Source organism: Ptychodera flava, chromosome 7 (genome assembly GCF_041260155.1).
Source record: "Ptychodera flava strain L36383 chromosome 7, AS_Pfla_20210202, whole genome shotgun sequence".
NCBI lineage: Eukaryota > Metazoa > Hemichordata > Enteropneusta > Ptychoderidae > Ptychodera > Ptychodera flava.
Window position 1 is genome coordinate 28,318,713 of NC_091934.1, and position 24,107 is coordinate 28,342,819.

Below are 24,107 nucleotides of genomic sequence, written 5' to 3' on the forward strand. Positions count from 1 at the left end.
TTCTGATCTACCACTTGCGGGGGTTCATTTTAAGCTCTTGGTGTAACTTTTCATCGGTTTAGTGTTTCGAAATTCGAAAATTTTATTTTTCTCTGTGGAGTTAACACAGGGATGGCGGCCTTTTTGAACTTTAAATATCGGTAAATCTTGGGATATTTGTTTCTCTAGTACCAAAATTTGCATGGTGACCCCGATTTTTATTCTTGATTTAGTAAGTTTCATTAAGGAAAGTTTGAGCAAAAGTTCAAGTCTTTCACTTTCGCGTGCATACTACCTTAATGGTACACAGTGAAATTTGTCTCAGTAAAATATTTATGTATATGATAAACGCATTGAAATACTGATCGATAACGAGTGACTGTTGACGAGGGAAGTTATTGGAAATGGTGTCCAGTTTTATCCGGTGTACCTCAGGGGACCACAATTGGCCCCCTGTTATTTATCTTGTACATAAATGATAGTCACAATGTGCTAAGTCTTCGAATGTAATTTTATATGCTGATTATTCAAAGCTCTGTAAAACAATCAAGTCAATTTCTGACTGCGCACTGTTGCAGGATGATTTGGACAGGGTTACTTGTTGGTGCTCAAACTAAATGTTGAGAAATGTTGTTGTATTACATTTTCGAATAAAACCAAGAAGTTTACTTTTAATTATTCTATTGATACAGTACCGATTGCACGATGTACATCTGTAAAGGACTTGGGCGTCATCCTTAGTAGCTCCATGGACTTCTATGAGCATATCGATAATGCTGTAAAGAAAGCAATGCGTAACTTTGGCTTTTAAAGCGTTATTGTAAAGATTTCAGTTATGCTTCCCTTTTCTGGGAAAATCATAACAATTCAAAGACAACCTGGAATATTATAAATGATGTACTTTGCTCTCACAAACGGAAGCCAAACACATGTTTACCAGACCATATCACTGGTAATGCATTGTTTAATGAATTTTTCACAAACGTTGGACCAACTCTAGCTAGCAAAATTGATTCTTCTAAGACATCGTATTTGGATTTTCTCTCTCAGTTTCATTCTCTTTTTTCCTTTACCCAACAACAGAATGTGAGGTTCTCAACTTATTTAAAGGGTTGATATGAAAAAGGCTTCTGGTTATGATAACATCTCTGCGAAGCTAGTAGTGAACGCAGCTGAATATATTGCTGGTCCTCTCTGCCACATTTTCAATTTGTCATTCGCAACAGCGAAATTTCCCAATGCTCTCAAGTTGGCAAGAGTTGTACCGATCTTCAAAAAGGGTTCTAAAGAGAATCCAGGAAATTATCGTCCTATTTCAGTGTTACCTCTTATAAGCAAATTCTTAAAAAGGTTGTAAATAATCGGTTGGTGAATTATTTAAACAAGTACAATCTTCTGTATAAGCATCAGTATGGTTTTCGAGAGAAACACAGTGCAAAGCTTTCTCTTATTAATTTACTGAATGATTTGACGTGTCAAATTGATCGTGGAAATATTACAATTGGTATATTCTTAGATTTTTCTAAGGCATTTGACACTATCGATCATCATATTCTTTTAGAAAAACTTCAACATTATGGCGTGAGAGGAAATCCTTTACTCTGGTTTACAGACTACTTAAATCAAAGATCTCAATATGTGTGTGTTGATGGTATCAATTCTGACAAGTTGACTGTCACCTGTGGAGTTCCTCAGGGGTCAATACTTGGTCCCACAACTTTTTCTGATTTATATTAATGACCTTCGAATTCATCTGATTTTCGATTTTCGTCTTTTTGCAGATGACTCAAACCTTTTCATAGTTATTGTAAAGACATTGATCACATTGACCTGTCACTAGTAGGACATCACTTAAACAATGTCACACGTTGGTGCGATGCAAATAGGCTTACTATAAATATCAATAAGACAAACTATGTAGTTTTCCACCAAAAACGTAGAACCGCGTATTTATATGATGAATTGTGTGTGAAAAATCAACATTTGAATCGGTGTCATCAAGCGTCATTTGTTGGGGGTAATTATTGATGAATACCGTACATGGAAACCACATATTACCGAGTTAAATGAAGTAATTAAGAGGAAAGCTGGTGTACTGTTTAGATTAAGAACTTTTGTACCGAAAAGTATTCTATTGTTGTTGTACAAGTCATTCATCCAACCATATATTACGTAAGGCTTAGAAGTTTGGGGAAATACGTTTTCATCATATCTAAAACAAATTTACATTACGCAAAAAATATGCATGAGATGTATCACATTTTCTGAATTCAGAGCGCCATTTTCACCTTGTTTTATGAATTACGTATTTTAGATGTTAATAAGCTGTATAAATTACTTGTCTGTACTTTCATGTTTGATTTACATCATCAAAATGTACCCCATCCACTATCAGATTACTTCCAAGTTGTAGATCACTGCTATGATACACGTCAACAGTCAGCCATGACTTTAGTACTCCCTAGAATGTATACTTCTGCAGGTCAATCCTCAATATCCTACACAGGTGCCAAATTATGGAACACTTTACCGAATCGTATCAAATCCTTAACTTCCAGGTGGAAGTTCATAAGAGACCTGAAAGATCACCTTCTACAAGAATATCTTGGTCCAAATTAAGTTTATTATTTCAACCAAGAGTTAAGGCAAGTCGTATAGAATGACAGACTATGTATTTTGTTTTTCCTTCTTTCTTTATACAAGAGTTTTCACCATTCACCAGACAGTAGCCTAACATGCTTAATAACGTAATATATTACTGAGTAAGCGGGGCTAGGCTTGACTAGCGTAAAGCTATATTTCTAGCTCCATATTGCCAATGTACCATTTGCAACTTCTCTTTTTCTCATTGACTTTTTGTGGCATTAGATGTGTATTTTATGCATAATAATATGGCAATAAAAAATGATGATGATGATGATGATGATGTTAAATTTAACTTTAAAGACTCTGTATATCGCCCTGGTACGCAGCTGCCTCGAATACTATTCTGTTATCTGGAATCCGTGCAGCAGAATCTTGATGATGAGGTTGAAATGGTCCAAAAGAAATTCATTAAATACTTGTGTTTTAAACTGAATATGCGTTACTGTTCATCAGGATACACAGAATTATGCAAATTTTTCAATTTGCCTCCTCTATACAATCGTAGGGAGGTTTCTGATCTTAGCTTCCTGTGCAAATGTATTCATTCTGTGGTAAATTGTTCTCATTTACCTCAAATCCCACTGAACGTTCAACGTAGTCTACGGGTAAACCTACCATTTCGGGTACCCTTTTCCTGAATCAATGTTTCGTAAACACTCCTTTTTGCCACGTGCTTTAAGCACTTATAACGGTATTGCAAAATTGCGCTGGAGTTTTGACATTTTTAACAGATTTAGTCTGTGTGATTTTAGATGTAGTCAGAATATTGAAACTTGCTGATTGGGTAGGTGACAACAATCAGTGTTTCTCATATCCTCTCCACTTGTTACACCATTGAGCTGACGGCGACTTTTGCAAACTTATCGAACAGCACATCCCATGCACGATAAACTGTCAACAGTTACATATTTGAGGTTTTCGTTCACGTTGAGAAAGAAATTTGTGACGTAGAAAATTGCGTTGATACAAAAAGATTACGATTTTTTCAAACTTTCGTCATATAATCTGTTAGCCATTTCACTGTCTTTCACGATTAAAATAAAAAAATCAGGGTCACCGTGTAAAGTTGCCATTAAAGCAGCAAATTGTCCAAAATTTACTGACATTTTATATTCAAAATGACCGCTGAATCCTTTTAAAGTTTAGGGGAAGATTTCTTCAAAATTATTCTAACACTTAGAGAAGCATTCTAAAAATTTCATTGTTCAAAAGTGCCCGACTGCATATCACCTGATTTGTACTGAGGCCTTTGTAATCTCATTTTCTTGAATAAATATGTGTCGTTCACGAACACCTCCTCCAACACACACTACTCTCTCTCTCTCTCTCTCTCTCTCTCTCTCTCTCTCTCTCTCTCTCTCTTACAATGTACGAATCCATGAGCAAACATTAAACATAGAGGGCGCAACAATACCGCTTTGGCACGGGTCTCGTCGCGTCCGTAGAAACAAGAGCTACGGTTTTGTATAAAAATATTTATTTCCGATTATTGCATAGAAATTATTATGATGCATTGTTTATCTGAATTGGAAAATAACCACAGCCGGCTTCGAATCATCATTTAAACTGTTAACAAAGTGAATATTCATCTAAATCACCCCCTAGTCTGGAAGGTACTAAATATCAAGTTCTTTCTGCCAATCGTTTAGTGGTAAGTTTCCTGTATTTCTAACGTTTTCATTTTTTCACCCTGCACATAAATGACAAATACCTAATCCTTGGGTCCCCGTAGATTGGCCCGTCTTACGAGCTGAAACGTTTTAGTCTAGATATACATTGCAAAATCAGAGGCCCAACACCTTGGCGTTGCGTCGCCTTGCTGCGCACTGTATCATTCGTGTAGTCGCTCTGGAAACGAACAGCATATTATTCCAGGCTGCTTAGACACGTGGAACCGTATTCAAAGGTGGGAATAATTGTGGTTGAGTTGACAATGCAGATCTATACGCCTGTTTTTCGTAAACATTATATTCCAGGCAACACGGGTGAAGGCCTTTAATCCATGGCGAATACAAAATCCACACGTAGGTAGAGTATGAAACTGATGTCAGGCAACACTTTTTCGTCTTGCGCTTATCATCCGTACAGTAGAAATAATATCATTATCGGCCGGCAATTCGTTCCGTAAAGATCCAGAAATCTGTCTTTTTTACAAATGTTTGCAATGTCTTCCTTGAATATCTGAAACTCACAAAGTTGTATCTCCTTGGTGATTATATATCGGCATGGTTACCGAAAAAATACATAAATCCGTTCTCTGCGATAGGAATTCGCATCACCTCAACAGATGACTGGTAAATATTAATGACAGTTCAGTAAAATTACCAGGGCGATGGCGACTTGTCCATAAAATCAAGAGGCTGTTCGTCTCGAGTATTGATCACCCTTTCTCCCCTTATCATCACTGAGAGCACCTGATGTGAATGTCTGCCTCAAGAGGGCGCGCTTCCGAGTCAGTTTGGCTACACACAGGTCACGCGCTCTTCTTTGTTTGACGTCGTTAGCTCTTCCAGCCTCATCGCTTCCAGCTCCTTGTTCTGTTTGATTGGTTCCCATATGATAACGCTGATGTCCCTGCCATCGACATTGTCTCCCAGCATGGGGGTGCTCTCGTGTGGCGTCTTCGGTTTCATTTTCCGCTTGTTGCGTTTTCGGTCTGGTCTTTTGCCGTTCGGCGTTTGTCGGCAAAATTCACTCCCATCCCTGAAACAATAAAAGGAATGCATCATAGATCTCTGAGTTGACAACAGAGGGCAGGATATTTTTCACATCTTTTCATATCCAAGGAAGTTGCTAAGCAACATTTAGCTCATTTAAGCGTTAAATACGCAGGCGCTCTGATGACATTTAAAAATCGCGTTCTGATATTATTTTACCATATGTTTGAATGTATTTTTGGAATATCTGATTCGCTAGCACTGTCAATCAAATTCAGTAATAATACAATAGACTGGTTATCTCCGAGGTCACGTAACAAAAGAGAAATAAAGTGACATTTTGAAGGTTATGGAGAACGAAACAACGCCGAGAACGACTCATTAAAATTCTGGCTTCGTTTTCGCGCTCATCATCGACTGCGATAACGCGCCTTCAAAATGTCGAATCGCGCCACATGCCAGACATAAACATGAGTCACTTCAGGACGTGACGTGGGAAGATAGCTATTTTGAGGGTGCACACGTTCCAACTCTTCGTCACGTCTGTGCACCTTAGTAGTACGGTGTATCGGAGCTCACGGAAACCAAAGCGCCGTATTAAAATTGGACGCTGTATAGCATATTTTAGAATGCGTTCCACATATTTCGCTGGCTTTCATCTCACTTCTGACATATTGTAACTTAGAAGAAACCCCCATTTTGTCTGGACGTGGTGTGTGTGTCCTTCGTTTCGACCTGCTTCACGGAGTGTACACGATGTCAAGAAACCGGTTGAAACCTTAGTACAAGGCCGACAACTAAAGATGCTCAGCGTCAAGTAAGATACACATCCTCCTCCTACAAGGTTCGTTGAGTTTCGACAAAATTGAAGAGATACGTAGCAATAAAGCAAAATAAAAAAAATCCAATATCTAGCTAGCATATTGCTAACCTTTGCTATTTTTCGTCCTCGGAAAGGATGTCTGTATGAGACCTTTCTTTCGCCGGTACACACGCCTCATCTCTGTCACCACGAAGGCGATGAGAATAATGAGTAGCCCGCCCCCAACGATGGAAGCCACAACAATGAGTTTGTAATTGACGGACATCTCCGTGGTCTCTTTTTCCACGGCCATCATCAGAGAGATGGAAGGCAGCGTGGTTGCCATGGTAACAGTGCTCATCGCCTCAGTTGCGTTGGACATATTGTTCAATGAATATTGGCTTTCCAGTGAGACCGCACCAGTCGTATTTCCGCTTGACAGGTCGGGAAATGAAACCATATCTGTGAATGATAAAAAGAACAAATTAAACATATGTTCTGCCGGCGAGTACCCATGTTGCCATGGCGCCATTATATCTTGAAGATATAAAGGAAGAGAATAATAAAAAGACCGCCTGGAAATAGTAGCGGGTGACTGACCGACTGACTGTAGAAAGGGTTGAACGATAGGAACGCCCTATCGAGAATGTGACTGTAAATAGCACAGAAAACAGAGAACGCCGTCAAAGTCATAAAAAAAATTCACTCTTAAAATGGCGCGGGGGACATTAATTTCTGACAGCTTCTAAGAGTAGTCAAGAAGTTCTTTGAGTGGCCTCAAAAGTTGACTCATTTCGGCAGAGGGACGAGAAGAATTTGTCGACCCATCCCGGTCATAATAACTGAACTCCCTTGGAACTTGTATTGTATCACTTGAAATTATACACGTTGCTCTGACATCATGATAAAGGTCACAATAATAACATTGTATGGTGAAGATTTAACTGTTTTAATTGTAATTTCTTCCCTTCATGTGTACTTCAGTTATTTCGATCACGATCTTTACAAATTCAACGCGCTGGCGCGATTTGTCGAAGGCTGGTTTGAAAATTCACCTTGCCTTCTTTTTTTGATTCAGATCAATGAATATGGAATCAGGTATGGCGCCATCATGTGTCACTTTACATAGGCAGGAGTTCGCCGTCTGCGTGTTATTTTCCCGCTCAAATCGCCGTTATCTCGCGCATGTCTGTACCAGAGCTGGTGTTCAAATGCTAGTAGTCTACGCGCGTAAGGAAAGATTACAGATCATTTCTGAATGTTAGTATTACGGAAAACATGTCACACTTCACGTGAAAATTCGCCGATATCCTAGAAAGCATCTTGTCTTAAACTATCACCATTACATCCTGTGCACAACTTTTTTCTCAGTTACATGCGTAGATACGAGGACACATGGACATGGGGAGGGAGGTTTTTGTTGTTGGGGTTAATCTAGAGACGCGTCACTCACACAACATTGACGTGGCAACGGCATATACAGCCTATCCAAGCCTGGCCTATACCTTTTTCCCCAATCGAATAGGCTAGCCTGAGAATGCAGGAACGGACAGTCAAATTTCAATTATGTCTCCTGTGTCTTACAGCGAGAAATATACCTCTCACTTATATATAGCTGCATTTCAGACACCTGCACACCAGACACCCGACAGAAAAGATGGACGGCGATTACTACATAAAATCGCGTTTAATTCTGAGTTTTTCGCGTGGGCGTTTCAGTCAGCGGTGTAGTGTCGCTGCTTCTATATCGTACACGAAGAGCATTGTCGTCTGCACATAAAAAAACCCCTCCGAGTGCCCTTTGGACAGTTTCAAGGCGACCCAAAGTGGAAAAAACAGCAGGAAGACGACTCCATCGCGAGAATTTTGAAATTGTAGCCGAAGGAAGGCATGCGCAAAAGCTAGAATGTAAAACAATATGGCGACCAACAAGAACGATATTTTTTACAGTAAGCTTTGCAATACATGTCTCATTTAAATGATTGATGAGTCTATGACTGTGTTGTTTGCGATAGTTATGAAAATGCACATTTCTGCGATCTTGAAAGACTTTTTTAACAGAATGGACTGGCAATGACACTCGAGTAAAATTCCACAAGCCCTTATTTAGACGCAACAGGTATAGTCTTTGAATTATTACGGCAGTTACCTTATTTTCACATGATTTGTCATAAAGTGGATGACAGCTTGAAACCTGGCCAACTAACCCTACGTCAGCACATCTCGGAAATGTTATCGTTAAATTGTATTCCCTCATCTACAGCAATTGTTGGGTGTAAACTAGCAAAGATGCATTGAACGAACTATCAGGTGATCTATTTGGTTTTCGATTTGGTTATGATAATCGAAGAGCGGAATTTTTTCAATTCTGTATCGTTGGTTGACGATACATGCATTGAAAGAAACCAGTAGAGTCACTGATTCGAGCGATGCGCAAACTTCTGGGTGTTGCGCCAGAACTGGAGCTTGGTTTAGATATTTCATTTGCTCGGGGAGGTGGGAGGGGAGGGAGGAAGGGGTGGATTTCAAAACTCCATGTACCGCCTACATTCATTCTGTCCTGTTTCAATTTACTAATTTAGCAAATGACGACTAGTCAACTCAAACCTCTGTGTTTTTCCCGCCCACTCCACTAATCATTTAAATTGATAGCTTGTCAACATTCACAGCGCAACAAGGCAATTTGTATCTCGATCTTCTAGGAACGTTAATGACAATGTCAAGTCCAATTACTGCAAACAATGAAACGTGTCTCTTTCGTGACTTGTTTGGCTTATCGAAGACCTGATGTTTTAGTTGGGAAAACTATGACATGAAGCCAAGGCAATCTCTCTCTCTCTCTCTCTCTCTCTCTCTCTCCTCTCCTCTCTCTCTCTCTCTCTCTCTCTCTCTCTCTCTCTCTCTCTCTCTCTCTCTCTCTCTCTCTCTCTCTCCAGTCCCGGTGGGAAATTACAGTGCTCGATGCCAAAATAACTAATATTATACGGTGATTCTCAAAATACCTGAATTTATAGTCTGAGTACAACGTGCAATACCGAAGGTACGATGTACTAGGCTGTAAATCCATGTACGAGGACGTAATCCCGCTATTTTGTGAACAACCTTATTATTTTACATTTTATAGTCCAGTTTCACCATGAAAAAGTCGAAATTAAAGCGTTTTCTGGACGTTCATGAATAGCCAGCAGATTGGGAATGCGTCAGCGCGTCCGCTAAGAGCAAAGAACGAAACTTCAACCCGCGGACCATGCAACTGCAGCGCAGTCCCACGTGGGAGATATTGTAATTCGACAGCATAAATTCACAGGTTTTGGACTAACCATTACCCGCTTTAGTACCTAATGTTTACATATATACATATATATTTTTGTAAAAATTGCAAAGTGTTCTCAGATTTTCCCTGTTTTGACGAAAGGTGTTGTGAGGTCAAAGGTCAAATGCCGTCTGAAAACACCTAAAGTTGTCAGGTAACACTCCGTGTCAAATTTATTGGACTATACAAGAAATACACCTGCTTGGCCTTTAATATACTGTATAGTGTTAAACGACTTGGCTCGTTACGGAGACGGCAGCTGCACCCCTTATTATGAAATATGCCCGTTCAGTGTGTCGTCCCACTTTCTGGTTATAATCCAAAGGCATGTTCTATTTTCTTAAGGGCGTGCTCCGACGTCCCTATGTCACACAAGACATCCAAATGTCAACTATGTGAACGGATGGTGATTGTTGCTGTTTGCAAACAATAATATATTCAGATTTTTAAGCTTCGCGTTGACGGATGACTCGAGCGTATCCAATATAATCCGACAAAAATATACCGAAATCTTTGCTAGTATAGTTACTATAAGCTATAGCTAGTCTCTAGCTGAGTTAACACAACGCGTGAATGATATTCTGACCGCTATTTGCTGTTGCGTCTGTACCATAAGAAAGGTTGTCGCCTTGTATTAACACATCTACCTGCACGTGCACGTTATTACACTGACATACATATGTCATCGTTTGTACAGGAAGAGATAAATAACACGATGACGTCATTGTAGTGGGAAACGACCTTGTAACACGGCTGGGTCAACTGACCCAGTAACCTGTTAAAACGATGGCATCAAAGAAGTTAGAGATAACTTCATCGCTTGTCTAAGGAAAAGGCCAAGCGAAAACGACGTCCTTAATGTTTTGTTAATTTCACTTTTCTAAATACGATCCCGTTTTGGTGATAATCGGTAAGGGGTGGTCGCCATTTTGAATATCAAATTATCAGTCACGTTGGATTTTAAAAATTTACGTGGTTTGGGAAGTTAGAAAACGAGCAAAGTGACCTTAAAATTATCATATCTGCTGTTATTCGTGTTTTAAAATAGAAAAAAATCGTACTTAACTGTAGTAGCAAACCTCCTTGAGCGACGAAATATCGATTTTTGAACGTCGGTCATTGAGCTGACAAGTCCACCTGCTCTTTTAACTCAAGTACAATTTCCTGTTATCTCTCTCTAACAACACCGGTCGGTGAAAATTTTGTCAAATGTTTCATTTGATGAAGAGCCACTTAATTAATTTCGATCCGCGCTCTTTTTCAAATATTGATCTGCGTTAAGTGTGAATGTTATGCGGGCTAAATGGCCCAATTACCCCATCACGTGGTGTGACCGACTCGCTCAGTTGGCAAGTAATGATGGCTTTAACAAATTCCCTATAATTAAGCGTGCACTGAATACTGAGAACGGGGATGCGCATGCGCAAACTGGGAAGTAAAACTCACTTTGAAAGATCAACATAGTACAATGGATCGGATATTAAAGTTGAGATTCTGCCATAGATGACAGAAATTATGGTCACGTGACTGCATCGCAGCATTATTCGGTCGGTCACACAGCGCAACTTCGCTGTGTTGCTGCGTATGTGTTTTAAAATATGATGTGTGTAAATCATGTGTTCTGCAGATTCATCGTGGAAACCACACCGAACCCACTGAGTTACTTCATTTGTTACACAATACGTGCATGCAATAATTTGATAGTCTGCTCCGAATACTGTCGAGTGTTAATCGCACCTATCTGAGATAACGCTACATGCAGGGCTGCATCTGACATCGGCCTCACAGTTCAGTTCATTGGTCAGTTAGTGGGGCTTAGAATTTTGCCAAGTTGCCGACAAGCCGGCACACCTGTAGCTTGGCTCTAAAGCAGTGTGAAATAATACAATCGGACAGGCTCGAGTTAGACTTAGTATAATTTGTGAATGAAACCAAGTTTGAATGCAATGTAGTAATGATGTAGTTTAGCGAGATTCTGGCCGAAACTTACCTATCGCGTATACGCGTACCATCGTATTGCGTGCATCTATGTCGAAGCGTTCACACTAGTGCGTGTTATATTATAGCTTTTCGATACCCGTGAATTTGCGACGTCATACCCTAACATTAATACTGATAATGTGTCCGATTATCCGGTATTGTGGCCGAAGATGTTTTCTACATCATAAAATGCGCTGGCATCGCCAAAACTATAAAATAACAGCAATAATGTATCCCCGGCCTCCCGGCCCATGATGGACTCAAGAAAAACTTTGCACGAAATCATGTAGAGAGGGTATTGCTTAAATAAATCGCGGAAACGACTTCCAATATTTTGCAAAATCACCAACTTGAACCAGCTCACTTTCATATGCGAATCAACGTATCAATCCATCCGCGCAGACGAGGTGCACGCCAAGTTCACTGAATGTAGCGGTGAATTTGTCGGACACAATCAGCCTGCAGTCCACACACTGTGGAGTCATCTTGCCTTGGGGAGGCTTGCACCACAGCATACGGAAACATACCCTCTAGGATAACAATGATTTGTAATACGACCAATCTAGTTTCTCGCCCGTCTTTCTAAACATGCTAAAGGGCACCCAGGAGTATTGCAATCGGGTGTGTCCAGCTTGTTGGTCTCGCGGGGACAGTGTGGATGTGAAGTTCACAAACTTGAAATAATTTGCTACTTACCTTCATCGTTAGAGCATATCCTCCGATGAGTTGAGTTGCCTTCGAAGGTGACATTGAGGCCTAACTCTCGACATCTGAAAAACAAAGTCATGATCATCAACATATTGAACACGATCGCTTTGACACGAAGTCATCTGATGAAATTTTGAGTTCGTCACTGTTTTGGCGCCATTTGTACTTGCGCAAGGGGAAATAGTTCTAAAATTCACGTGTACGGTGCGGTGGGCATGGCGATCAGCTCGATACACATGCTAATAATGACGACGTCGATATCGAGTGATGCAACACAACACCATCTTGTTACCGTGTGCCCCGTGTAAAGAAACCGTTAATGACGCAACGATGGTTGCGTTTCAAATATCCATTTCGCCATGACCCCTCTACACAAAGCGATAGCATGGCAAGTATTACCGAGGCATGTAATGCGGCCGTATACTTTAGAATGATAGGACGCGATAAAGGCAAGTTGTTACTTTTCTGCTTTTAAGGTAGTATGCGCTTGGAAGGTGAAAGACTTAAACTTTGTTCGAACGTTTCTCAATGAATCTTTGAACTATTTCCTTACCAAGTCAAGAACAACAATTGGGAATCACCGTGCAAATTTTGGTACTAGAGAAACAAATTACCCAAAATTTACCGATATTTGAAATTCAAAATGGCCGCCGTCCCTATGTTGACTCTATGGAGAAAAATAAAATTTTCGTTTTTCCAAAAACTAAGCCGGTGAAAAGTTTTCTGACACAAAGAGCTTTAAAATGACCCCGCACACGTGCAGATAGATCAGAAGAGAATTGTAAAAGTTAGAGAATCCGAACATGTGCCTCCGAGGCGCATTATACCTTAAACCTTTTAACTCTTATGTTCAGGTATATCTGAGAATACGGACCCCTGTCACTTGCCCGGTAAACCACATGTCCATCGATTGAAAATTTGCACAATCTAAATATGAGTAAGATGGAGGACATCCTCTCTTGCGATCAGTTGGTTAAATAGTACATCAGGGGCGTATTTTTGAGTACATATTTCAAGATTATTTCTTTGTTTCTTTTACACTGTGGACAACATATTCCTGAAAGGCGTGTTACAGGAAACACAATGCTTCATAAGTGTTTGCCTGTAGCCTGCATGACATACGATCTGCTGTGCATCCCTGGTTTGAGTGGATAGCTTGTCTCAACGGGGACATACACTTGTGTAGGTCCCCATGAATATTGTAAAGTTTGCCCTCTGGCGAAAACTGGAGCCTTCTTTGTCTACTCAACCAGAGACTAACTGGTATGGTTATGAATAAATGAAGTTTATAATACGGATGACCCGTTCAAGGTTGAATTCAAGATGAAGAGAATACAGAAACGGGCGACTTGGCGTACATCTCGCATATGTACAAGTCCAAAATATTATTAAACTATCTGGCCTAAGTTTTTTATCTAGCACAAAAAAGGACGTACGGCTTGCTATTTTCACTCAAAAACGCGAAGTGTTGTGAGCGTGGTACAATAGGAATATAACATCGGTCTGCTTTACTAGGCGTATAACGCCGCTACGAATATTTTCTGATATACACGCGAAGGGTGATAATATGTGACAATATCACTTAGCGATGATTAGCCGTTTTATTTCAAATCATATCATAATGTTGATCTATCAATGTCACGAGATTATGTAGAATCGAGAGGAATTATCCGTCGGCATCATTGTTCTGTGATAACTGGATCCAAATATTCTAAAATAATGCATGGAATTCATTCAGAAGTTACATGAAGCAGTTTAATTAAAATCAATCCACGAATAGAAGATGATTTTAACCATATTGTGCGTGCATGTGTGCGTGTACGTGTGTGGTACTTGCTGTTGGGAATGCATGCATGGATATATGATCTCTGTATGCTCTCAACGCATTTATATATATATATATATATATATATATATATATATATATATATATATATATATATTTTATATATATATATATAAGCTGGTGGGAATGCATGCATGGATATATGTATCTCTATACGCTCTCGACGCATATTATATAAATATATATATATATATATATATATATATATATATATATTCATATATATATATATATATATATATATATATATATATATATATATATATATATATAATATATACGTGTGTGAGTATGACTCGGTTATGTGGGTTTTCGATGCTATATAAAGACAGACGAGGTGTTTCGACGAAATACATTGTGTGACTGCATAGGTAGTCGTTTAGAATTGGAGATATCAAATATGTATAGCATCATCCAGTGGAAACATATGTCTCCATTCCTGATGAGCTGATCAAAGGATGACACATTTGCGATGTATCATATTTTCTGTTCAAGGAGGCATACTTTAACGGGCAGAAACGTTATAATTTGCCTAGTTGCACATCGACTTGGAAGGAGAACGTGTCTTGTGCATTTTTCTGTGTTTAATACATGTTTCTAAGCTCGATGGCGTGCTAACCTTGCCTTATAAGCATGCCTCGAAGCAGTGTGAGCATAATCTGTTATCGCTGTCGTGAGAGTATACACACAGCGCCTTTTTACCGACGGCTTTTGCCCTTTCGATGGCTTTGTGAAAAATTGTGTGCATTGTTGCCCGCATTGTGACCTGGTGTTTGTTCTGAAATATAAAAGCTTGCACACATTCTATCGATTTTGTTGCGCAGAACATATGGCTGCAGAGTTAACATTTACAATCAAGCCCTCTATTTACCTGAAGGGTACACTTAGAATAGATTCCGACGACAAAAGCGCATGTGTACCGGCTGTGTGTCCATGTGATATACTGTATCAAACGCGCGCGCGGGAAACTGCAGCGGAAGCGCATTTGTTAGTCTGTGAGTGAAAATGAAAACACTTTTAGTAACGCGATCTGACTACAGTATCCGTTCACAACTTATCAGCAGCAATGGGCAACTATGGTCTAGTTAAATAATGGAAAAAAATTGGTGAGCCGAATGGGCGACTTTCTCATTTACCATTATATTGGACGACGTGGCATTTACAGTTAATAGGCTATCTTCCGTACGGTTCAATCTCGGTGTGATTTTGCGCGTGCGGCCTTGGTATAGGCGTGTACAGTTACAGATTCGCTATGCCTCATGGACACTGAAACATGCTCTTCGGGATAGATTCACTAATTGTTTTCTTAAATTTGAAAAGAAAATGAGATGGAGTGTTTCAGACATTCCAAGAAAACCGTGGAAGGAAAACGCTTTCTACTTTAGGTAATTGCTACGCATTCTCTCATAGAACGTGACAGAACACAATATTGTACATTTCGTGTCATAGAAACGCTGTTTCCCCTCTTTTACACCGAAGTGATAAAGTAACGGAAACGCGTTCAATAATGGCCAAATGTTTAAGAATTTTCACATTTCTTATTCAGATTTCGTAATGGCAATAATTTCTGCCTTAGTTTTGAAGTTGACAGGCTTTGTCAACCTGGAATATCACATATTCACTGAAAACAAGTATATTTTTTTCACTCCATCCCTTCCATTTTCATGTATTCAAGGTCAAGTGATGCACCACAAAATAAAGATTTGACCTTTGAGAAGCCGATGCATTGCACCAATCACAGACAAGAAACCGATAAAACCCTTATTTAAACCAAAACACCTGGGAAGAGTCAATACTTATATCCCATGTGAGAAATGCTCATAATTTTACTCACCTCTTTGTTTACGTTTATCTGACACCTCTATCACTTGAAAACGAATCGTGTAGTTGGTTGAAAATCAAGCACTTCCATTACATATTTTAAGTCATATTTTTCAGCCAACTTTTCAAAACTCCGCGTACTGACTATTCCCGCAGACAACTCTAAGCCCTCACTCAGTACAACAAGTGAAAGAGGAACGACTAATATGATTCCCTCTTTCACCACAATTCGCGGGAAACAGAGTATCTGACGACACCTCTACGGCTGTAGTGCAAGAGGTTACCGATTTAATTGGACAAGGCCAGGTATAACGCGATAAGCCCGGTACCCATTTAGCGGTTAGTGTCAGCCGGCAAATTTACTCGCCACGGATGCCATTTTGGCGGGTAATGAAATTACCGACAGTACATGCTGCACGAACACGTGATATGGGGGAATGCGCTTGCTTGTTCTCAGCGCGGTCATCGTTTCCAAGGTGACCCGTGCAAATTTCAGATCAACAACCTGTCTTTGATATGACGTCACGTACAGGTACTGGTGGCAGATCATTTCAGGCCTTTCCGAGAGAGAAATTCATTAGGCGAAGTTTTTGCTTTAATGGTCATAGTTCTGACTTTTGTTAACAGGGCCTACTTTTTATTTTTGCGGGAAACAAGTAAATTAAGTCAAAACGTGCCTCTTGGACAGGTATTCGTACTCGAAAAACTTGAACAATATTAATTTGGCCCACCACTTGTTGGGGCTCATTTTGCAGCGTATGGAGTAAATAAAGTTTTCACCGGCTTAATTTTGTGAAAATTGGGTATTCTGATTTCTTCCATAGAGAAAACACCTGACCACAGGGATGGCGGCCATTTTGAATTTCAAATCTCAATTGGGTAATGTGTTTCTCTAGTACCATATTTTGCACGGTGAACCCGAATTTTTTCGCTTCATTTTGAAAGACAAACGTTGAAATTTGCTTGAGGAAAGTCTGAGCAAATTTTTTTGTCTTTCACTTTCGAGGTGTGTACTACCTTAAGTTTTCTGTGTCTGTCCGGAAGGATATTGAACGCGAACACAAGACAATTTTAATGTTAATTTTAATAGATGACTTCCAGCCCACATCACATTGAGCCTGAACTAAATTAGCTGCTAAAGCAAATATTTGTCAGTCTCCTTCTCATAACAATTATAGTTTATCAATACTATTATTTTTTGTAATACGTTCCTTGCAATATTATTTACATGACCGTGAGAATATATTATTCTATTTTAAAGGTATACTGTCACCTGTTCTAATTTTGCCACAGTTACCATGGAAAGAGAAAATCTAACCAATCATAGATTTTAAGCAGGTGGCCGCTTTTTAAAAACAGCACCCTCACATGGGCATTTTGAATGCAAGGAACGCCCCTTTGACCATATACGGGCATATTTAGATTACAGGTGACTGTACACCTTTAATCCATTCTATATCCGTTTTCAACAATAACATCGGACATTGCACTTTCTAGGCTGTGCTGACAAGCTGGACGGTAGGAAAATATCTCGACATTATTTGGGAGTAGAAGAAGAAATGGATTTCATAAAGAGGACAACGTAATGAAAGTGCGCTCCAAAGTTAGCGCACCTTGAGCTTTAATGTGTGTCAGACGTGAAATCAAATATTTCACTCTAAACGGGGTATGGTTTACCTGCTTCTGGGGCAAACTGCGCTACCCTTTACATGTAAGCCATTGCCTTTCATTCATAATTCAGTATAAGTAGATCTTTAAAAAAACCCCCACCGGCTTATCTATTTTGGGTTTTGCTCGTTTAATTCCTTCTTAGCTATCTATCCTTAAAGTTCCATTGAAAGGAAAGGAAAGCTAAATTATAGTTTAATTATGTTTAAGCGGTATATGTACTTTAATAGGGGCAGATTACCCCAGAGCGATATTGTTATGTTAATTCGCATTTAATCGAATTTGACCATGGCACCTTAGCAAAATTGAGCGAAACCCAAAACAGATCTCGATGGGCGGGTGTTGAAAGCTGAACGCACAGACATGTTCAGTGCAGCACTGTGACACCAGTCGGTCAACTTTGAATTCCCGCTCAAAAATCATAGCGCCCTCACGGTAACTTTCTCCGTGTCCGAACATTTCTACTTTGAACGAAATGATGCTATCATCTTTTTTTCTCACAGATGCAGAATTATACCTTACTTTGGTTGTGGTTGGCACCCGTCCACACTCGACCAGGCATCCGAATAGGTGTCTTCGTCACAGTCTTGGCACATCCCTTGGAAACAGAAATATAGAAAGAAAGAATGAAACAAATAAATAAATGACTGCTTAACAGCTCTGCGCTCCTTCAATAAAGAGTTCAAAGGATTGAAAATAGACAAGCTGAGTTGCTTGTTTGTGTACGCTGATAAAATTACTAATCTCCTGACAGCAGTATATGTAAGTGCGTTGGTAGAATGGACGGTGACGTCACTCCGAACTACCAAATTCAAGAACACTACACCAACATCGGCAAGCTGTTGTCTGCGTTAAGAATATTGAAAGTTCACCTTTGAGATGTCGGCGGTTCTTGAAGATGGCTATCTCAAGAGACATTACATGTAACTGCGCCGCCGTCAAAGGAAAGGGTCCAGATAGGCAACCGCAGTTATGTCATTCTCGAGTTCATCGCTTTTTAAGATGGCGCGGATGGGCCATGCGTATACTTTTATTAGCGTTGTTATTCACCGTTGATTTGTCTTGCACCTTCGATATAATTGAACACTGTCGATCTGAAGTGATCGATGCATTAGTCAAACACTGACGACATGACCCACGAGGCGTTTAACCCAGAATGAGTCAACTTCGAGATCTGTGAACAGTCAGTCAAGAAACTGCTACATTGATAAGCGTCATTCAATTGAGAATTTTTCATTTAGATTCATTTAGTAATATGCTTCCGCCTATATATATATATATATATATATATATATATATATATATATATATATATATATATATATATATATATAAAATAACACAAATTACTTCAATTAAAAAGAAAAAGTCAAATATCTGTTAATTTATGTGATTAGGACGTATCATTATATCATTCATTGCCTATAATATAAACTATGATCGAGACAATGTTTGAAAATTAACACAATATATTACGTTTCCATCCGCGAACGATAGATAGATAGATAGATAGATAGATAGATAGATAGATAGATAGATAGATAGATAGATAGATAGATAGATAGATAGATAGATAGATAGATAGATAGATAGATAGATGGATGGATGGATATCAGATATAAATAGACAGACAGATAGGCTGGGATACAGTTAATATATGCACAATGAATATGAATGCAGAACCAAGAGACCTAAATAATAACGGACGTGTGGAGGAGTTTCAGTTTAAAACTGTGATGACCACATCTTAATTCCCGGTACAATGATTCAGCATTTAATCAATGTACGGAAGCAAGTTGAATTCTTAGCTTTCCGAAATGCGTCGAAACTGACTAACATACTCACAATCTTTAACACCATTATGACATTGATGAAACGAACACGTGATAATTCCATTACTTCACCGGCTTGGCCCATGTAACAGATAATAAACTCTCCTTTGATAACATTTCGATCAATAGCGTACCTGACCGACAAAGCTATTTAAGGTTGCAAACCTACTAGAAGAGCGTCTATATGTGTAAGGGACGAGGGGATTATACTGTGTGCGGTCGTCATTTTAGGTATTTCTGTCACGCCAGGAAAGGTGCACCGCGGCTTTGTTTTCGCAGTAAATGTCACGATGAAAAATATATAGATCAATATAATCTTGCTTCTATCTTATTTATGGAACCAGGGTTATCGTGAACGCATAAATTCTACAGCAGCTATACGTGTGTCGACACTAGTGGTTAGTGGATCTGCTCGCGGAGCATGTTTTGAATTCAATAGTTGACGGTTATCGTAGAATTCACAGCCTTTGAATTATTTGAAGAGAGTTCACGCATCCATGGGCGGGGAAAGTGACTGGAAAAAAGCTACAAAATCTAAAACTGATAAGAAAAATAAGACGATTCTGACTGTCAACTGTCATTTCGAAGCGGTATTTGTTCTTCGTCTGTTCTGTGACAAGATCAAAAATTCACAAGCTGACATCGGCAAGCCAGTCAGACCTGCACAGCACTCACTGTACAACGACTATAGTTGATGGAATTTTATTGTGTATAACCAGTCCATATGATGTTCAATATATTGTTGTAGATTTCAGTGAATATAGTATTGACTTCAGCATATATTGACTTTTGTCTACATGTTTATACATTTCCTGATTTTAACTGCCTATTTTTACTTCAATGTCTCGGATATTATTCATACTGACTCTTGTTTTTTATTATGACTCTCGAGTCTTCGAAGCTACTATCTGACTGTACCAGTTTACGATTTTCAGGGCCATATATCATATTGACCTCAGTTTACATCTGGTAGACTCTCAAGCTGGTTTATCGACTACTCGCCTGTTGTAGCTCTACTCGACATGTCATGTTGACTTTCGTCGGCATGTTGTTGACCCTTGGCCGTTGAAGCAATTATTTCACAGTCTGTACAGCTTAATTTAACATTAATGTTACAGCATAATAACCTTATTATTGACTCTCAAACTGTTGAGGCGTCCCTTCAACGGTCACAGTGGCAGTTTATTTCGATCTGGCGGTTAACAAATCTTATATTGACTTTTTTCCTACATGTTATAATCTCTAAACCTCTTGAAGCTACTGCACGTCTCTTGCATCCTATCGATTTCAAGGTTGATATCACATCGACTCTGGTTTACATATTATTGACTTTCAAGCTGTTGAAAATTATATTTGGCCTCGCCACGACCTGGCACAACATGTTTAGCTGTTTCTCCACTGACAACACGGGGTGTTTCTTCGAACCCCCGGGTGGTGATAAAAAGTAAATATAAGAATTCTTATCATCAAGAGTTGTATCACGAATCGAAGTGTCATTATGATACAGTGCCTATTACACTTTTGAGCACGGGCAAGAAGAGAGGCAAGGACTCTTTTAAATGTGAAAAGAAATTCATTCCGGAGGAGAGATGATATCAGACCTGAAGTTAATGCCCAGGCAGAGTTGCCACTTTGTAAATAAAGCTATCATCCCCAATTCCACCGACATGTTTTTTCTTACATGAGTACTACGGTCCCGTGGTACCCCGGATGAATGGAGGAGACACACGACATCAATTCACAACAAAAGATTTTTGCAATACCCAAGTAAACCCTCAGCGAACATAGGTTGCGACAACCACAGCAGCTTAATTAAACCCCACGGGTTCGACGAATATCATATTGACTTTTGTCGGCATGTTAACCCGAAATCTCTTGGAGCTACCTCTGGCTGTAGCAGTTAATCGATCGCCAGGGTTTACACCATATTGACTTTGGGTTATATATTGACTGTCTGTCTGTTTAACCTAGACTATCAATCGTAGCAGGTAAATTCGATGTTGAAACTTTTGCTAAATATTTTATCGACTTTGTCCGCATATTATTGACTTTCAAGTCGTTCAAGATAATTGATTGTACATTCGACCATCATGGCGGTTATCATACTGACTTTCATCAAGCTCCTGAAGGTACTGCTGGCTTTAGCGGCTTATCGACCTTAAGGGGTGATGTCACATCGATTTTTGTTTACATATTATTGACTTTTTAATTCTTGTAGCTGTCCTTTTCTTGTAGCAGCTTAATTCGACCTTGCGGGTTTGACGAATGTCATGTTGACCTTTGATGACATATTATTGACTCCCAAAAGCTGTTGAGGATACTGTTGCTGAGCGGCTTAGGTCGACCTTCATGGTGAATATTGGATACTGCCTTTTTCTATTTTGTCGATTTTCGAGGTGTTGAAGCTACATCTCGCCTGTGGCAACTGAACTCGAATTTCAGGCTTGTGCATCAAAAATCACACTATTGACTCTCAATCTGTCGAGGTTACCTTTCGACTCTGGCAGTTTATTTTGACATGAATGGTGCAGAGTCTTGATCTATAATTTTTTACATTAAATACCATTACATTTAGATTTCAACTGACAGCAACCGTATGGTGGCCGATGCAGGAAATATGTCCAGGAGAACGAATTCGCGACCAGCTGAAGCGAAATAACCACGGATATTTCCATCAAATGGACGATTTAGCCCGACGGTCTCAGTTTAACGAGCCACGGGGCACCACGCAAAATAAAGTTACCTTCCGGTCTCTAAAGCAGCCATGTGCGTTGAATTCAGAACTGTTAATCTTCATTTCATTACTAGGCAACGGTTCCCGTGGCAACGGAAAGAGAAGCCGCGACCGGCTCGGAATTAATTTCCGTAAATTTGAGTTTCATCAAATGAATATATATCCTCTTGTACGATACACTCTCGGCCTGTAAAGTCAATTTATCCTCGATGGAAATCAAATTACTTAAATGCTATAAACAAGCATATCTATCGACGAGAAAATTATGGGAAGAAATGAACCGGAGGAGATGTCTTTTATGAATATAGAGTACCATTCGTAGTTGATGTTTTGATTTCGATAAAAAAATCTCAAAGCTATTCATTTAGTCTGAAATCACTGAATTCATGATTAAATTTTACGGTTTTTTTTCTAAATACGATTGAACAGTAGGGGTGGTACTAAATTGCTACTGAACGCACTTTGTTTCAATCTAGTTCCCATGAAACATGGCTGAGTTTTATAGGAGGTTATTTTCTTCAACTAACTGCTGTAATGCTGCCAGTGACTTCGAATTCAAGATCTCCCTTGATCAATTATGCATCAAAGTGGAATTTAAAAGTTTCTTGGCTTTAACCTTGAGGATAATCTGTACCTGGACGAATGCATGGATATAATTTTAATAAACAGATAATTTTGACAAGAAATTGTCGCGTATTTACAGCCCCACCTCGTGTGAAGGGAGTTTGTGTCGGCAGAGGCTTTATAATTATCATATGCATATTTAATGAAGTTGTGGCAGTGAACGTTAGAAATGTTACGGGCTGAATGCCAGTTATGCGCGGAATTAAGAACCCTGCCGAACAGCGCCGAGAGGTTGCGGTTCGACGCTGAGCCTTCGCTGCACGAGTCACCTGGGCCCGAGGGTGTAGTTGCTTGGCTAGGAACGAGGGCTGCTCCCGATGGGATAGAGCAATACAAGTATCATTGATATGAGGGAAACATGCGTTGCAGTGGCGACAGATTGAATATTGATGCGTAATTTGCATACGAGATGTAAAGTCAATTTGAGCAGATTATTTCAAGGAAAGATTTTCGGAATGCTGCATGATTCAGAGAACGGTCCTAACCGGTTCTGTTACTTTCGCTGGCTGCTCAGTCAGAATGGCTCCTATATAATTAATAATTTCACCAGTGCAACGATACGAGAGAGCATTGCAAAACTGCATTTCTATACATTAATATAAACTACCTGTATTACCGCAATGTCTATATGTCAAGCTTCAATGTGCAAAAAAGCAATTGATAGTTCAAGTACACTTATTAATACACGCAGTCAGTGTTGCACGACAGCGAACGACACTTTCGGATGTAGTTTTCCAGAAGACTTTTAACAAATTGTTCCGCGTGTCAAAAGTGGTGCGTACTACAGTAACTTGCGCAGAAATTGGATTGTTTTTCCAAAGTCGTGAAAACAACCTCCCCTTTTACGGTACTGGAAACCTATTCAGAACACGTACGAGAACAGTTTGATAAACCACTGGCTGGACTATTATGGACAGATCAATGATATAAAACATTGCTGATCAAAACCTTGTACCATCGGAGGGAACACGAAACTAAATAATATCGTTACGGGCGTCGAAGGTGACTTTATTCTAGACGACAGGGCCACGCAACATCGAGAACACTACTTTAAGTCTGACTGGAGATAACAAACAAACAAACACATAATCGTGCCGAATTCAAGGGTGTCATGAACACTTACTTTGTATTTATTATATATTTCTAAATGAAGTTACATCTATAGTGACCTAAATTCTTCTGCGGAGGTGGACTACAAATGATAATTATAAGATTTACTTCTATAAGCTTACTATACCGAAGTTGTGGGGAAAACAAGACCCAAAGTCCATTGTGGCGCGTAAATGAATCAATTTGCGCCAGCCAAGCCGCGCTCCTGAAGTGTAAAATGGTATACCCTTCCTCGGCGTCTTTCAATTTAACTTCGAAGACTAGGCTTAGCTCCATGCGATGGTATAATGAACAGTCAATCGAACAAACCCGTAATTTGAATCTCTGCGTCACCGTTGAACTGATCTGTTGCCTGGCAACGGTCTCTCGGACGCGGCAGTCGTCGCG

The 24,107-nt window shown here is 39.5% G+C and overlaps 1 protein-coding gene across 1 annotated transcript in view; it reads right to left on the minus strand.

The window, feature by feature from the left end:
* Positions 1 to 4,085: 4,085 nt before the first annotated feature.
* The window catches only part of LOC139137182 (tumor necrosis factor receptor superfamily member 5-like), a 51,254-nt gene continuing 31,232 nt past the window's right edge, over positions 4,086 to 24,107 (minus strand). The window contains exons 4-7 of the mRNA XM_070705159.1: positions 17,943 to 18,018; positions 12,074 to 12,147; positions 6,214 to 6,546; positions 4,086 to 5,328 (exon numbers count right to left, since the gene is read on the minus strand). Of these exons, the coding sequence (XP_070561260.1) occupies positions 5,255 to 5,328; positions 6,214 to 6,546; positions 12,074 to 12,147; positions 17,943 to 18,018 (557 nt within the window). The 3' untranslated portion in view covers positions 4,086 to 5,254. The remainder of the gene's footprint in view (positions 5,329 to 6,213; positions 6,547 to 12,073; positions 12,148 to 17,942; positions 18,019 to 24,107) is intronic.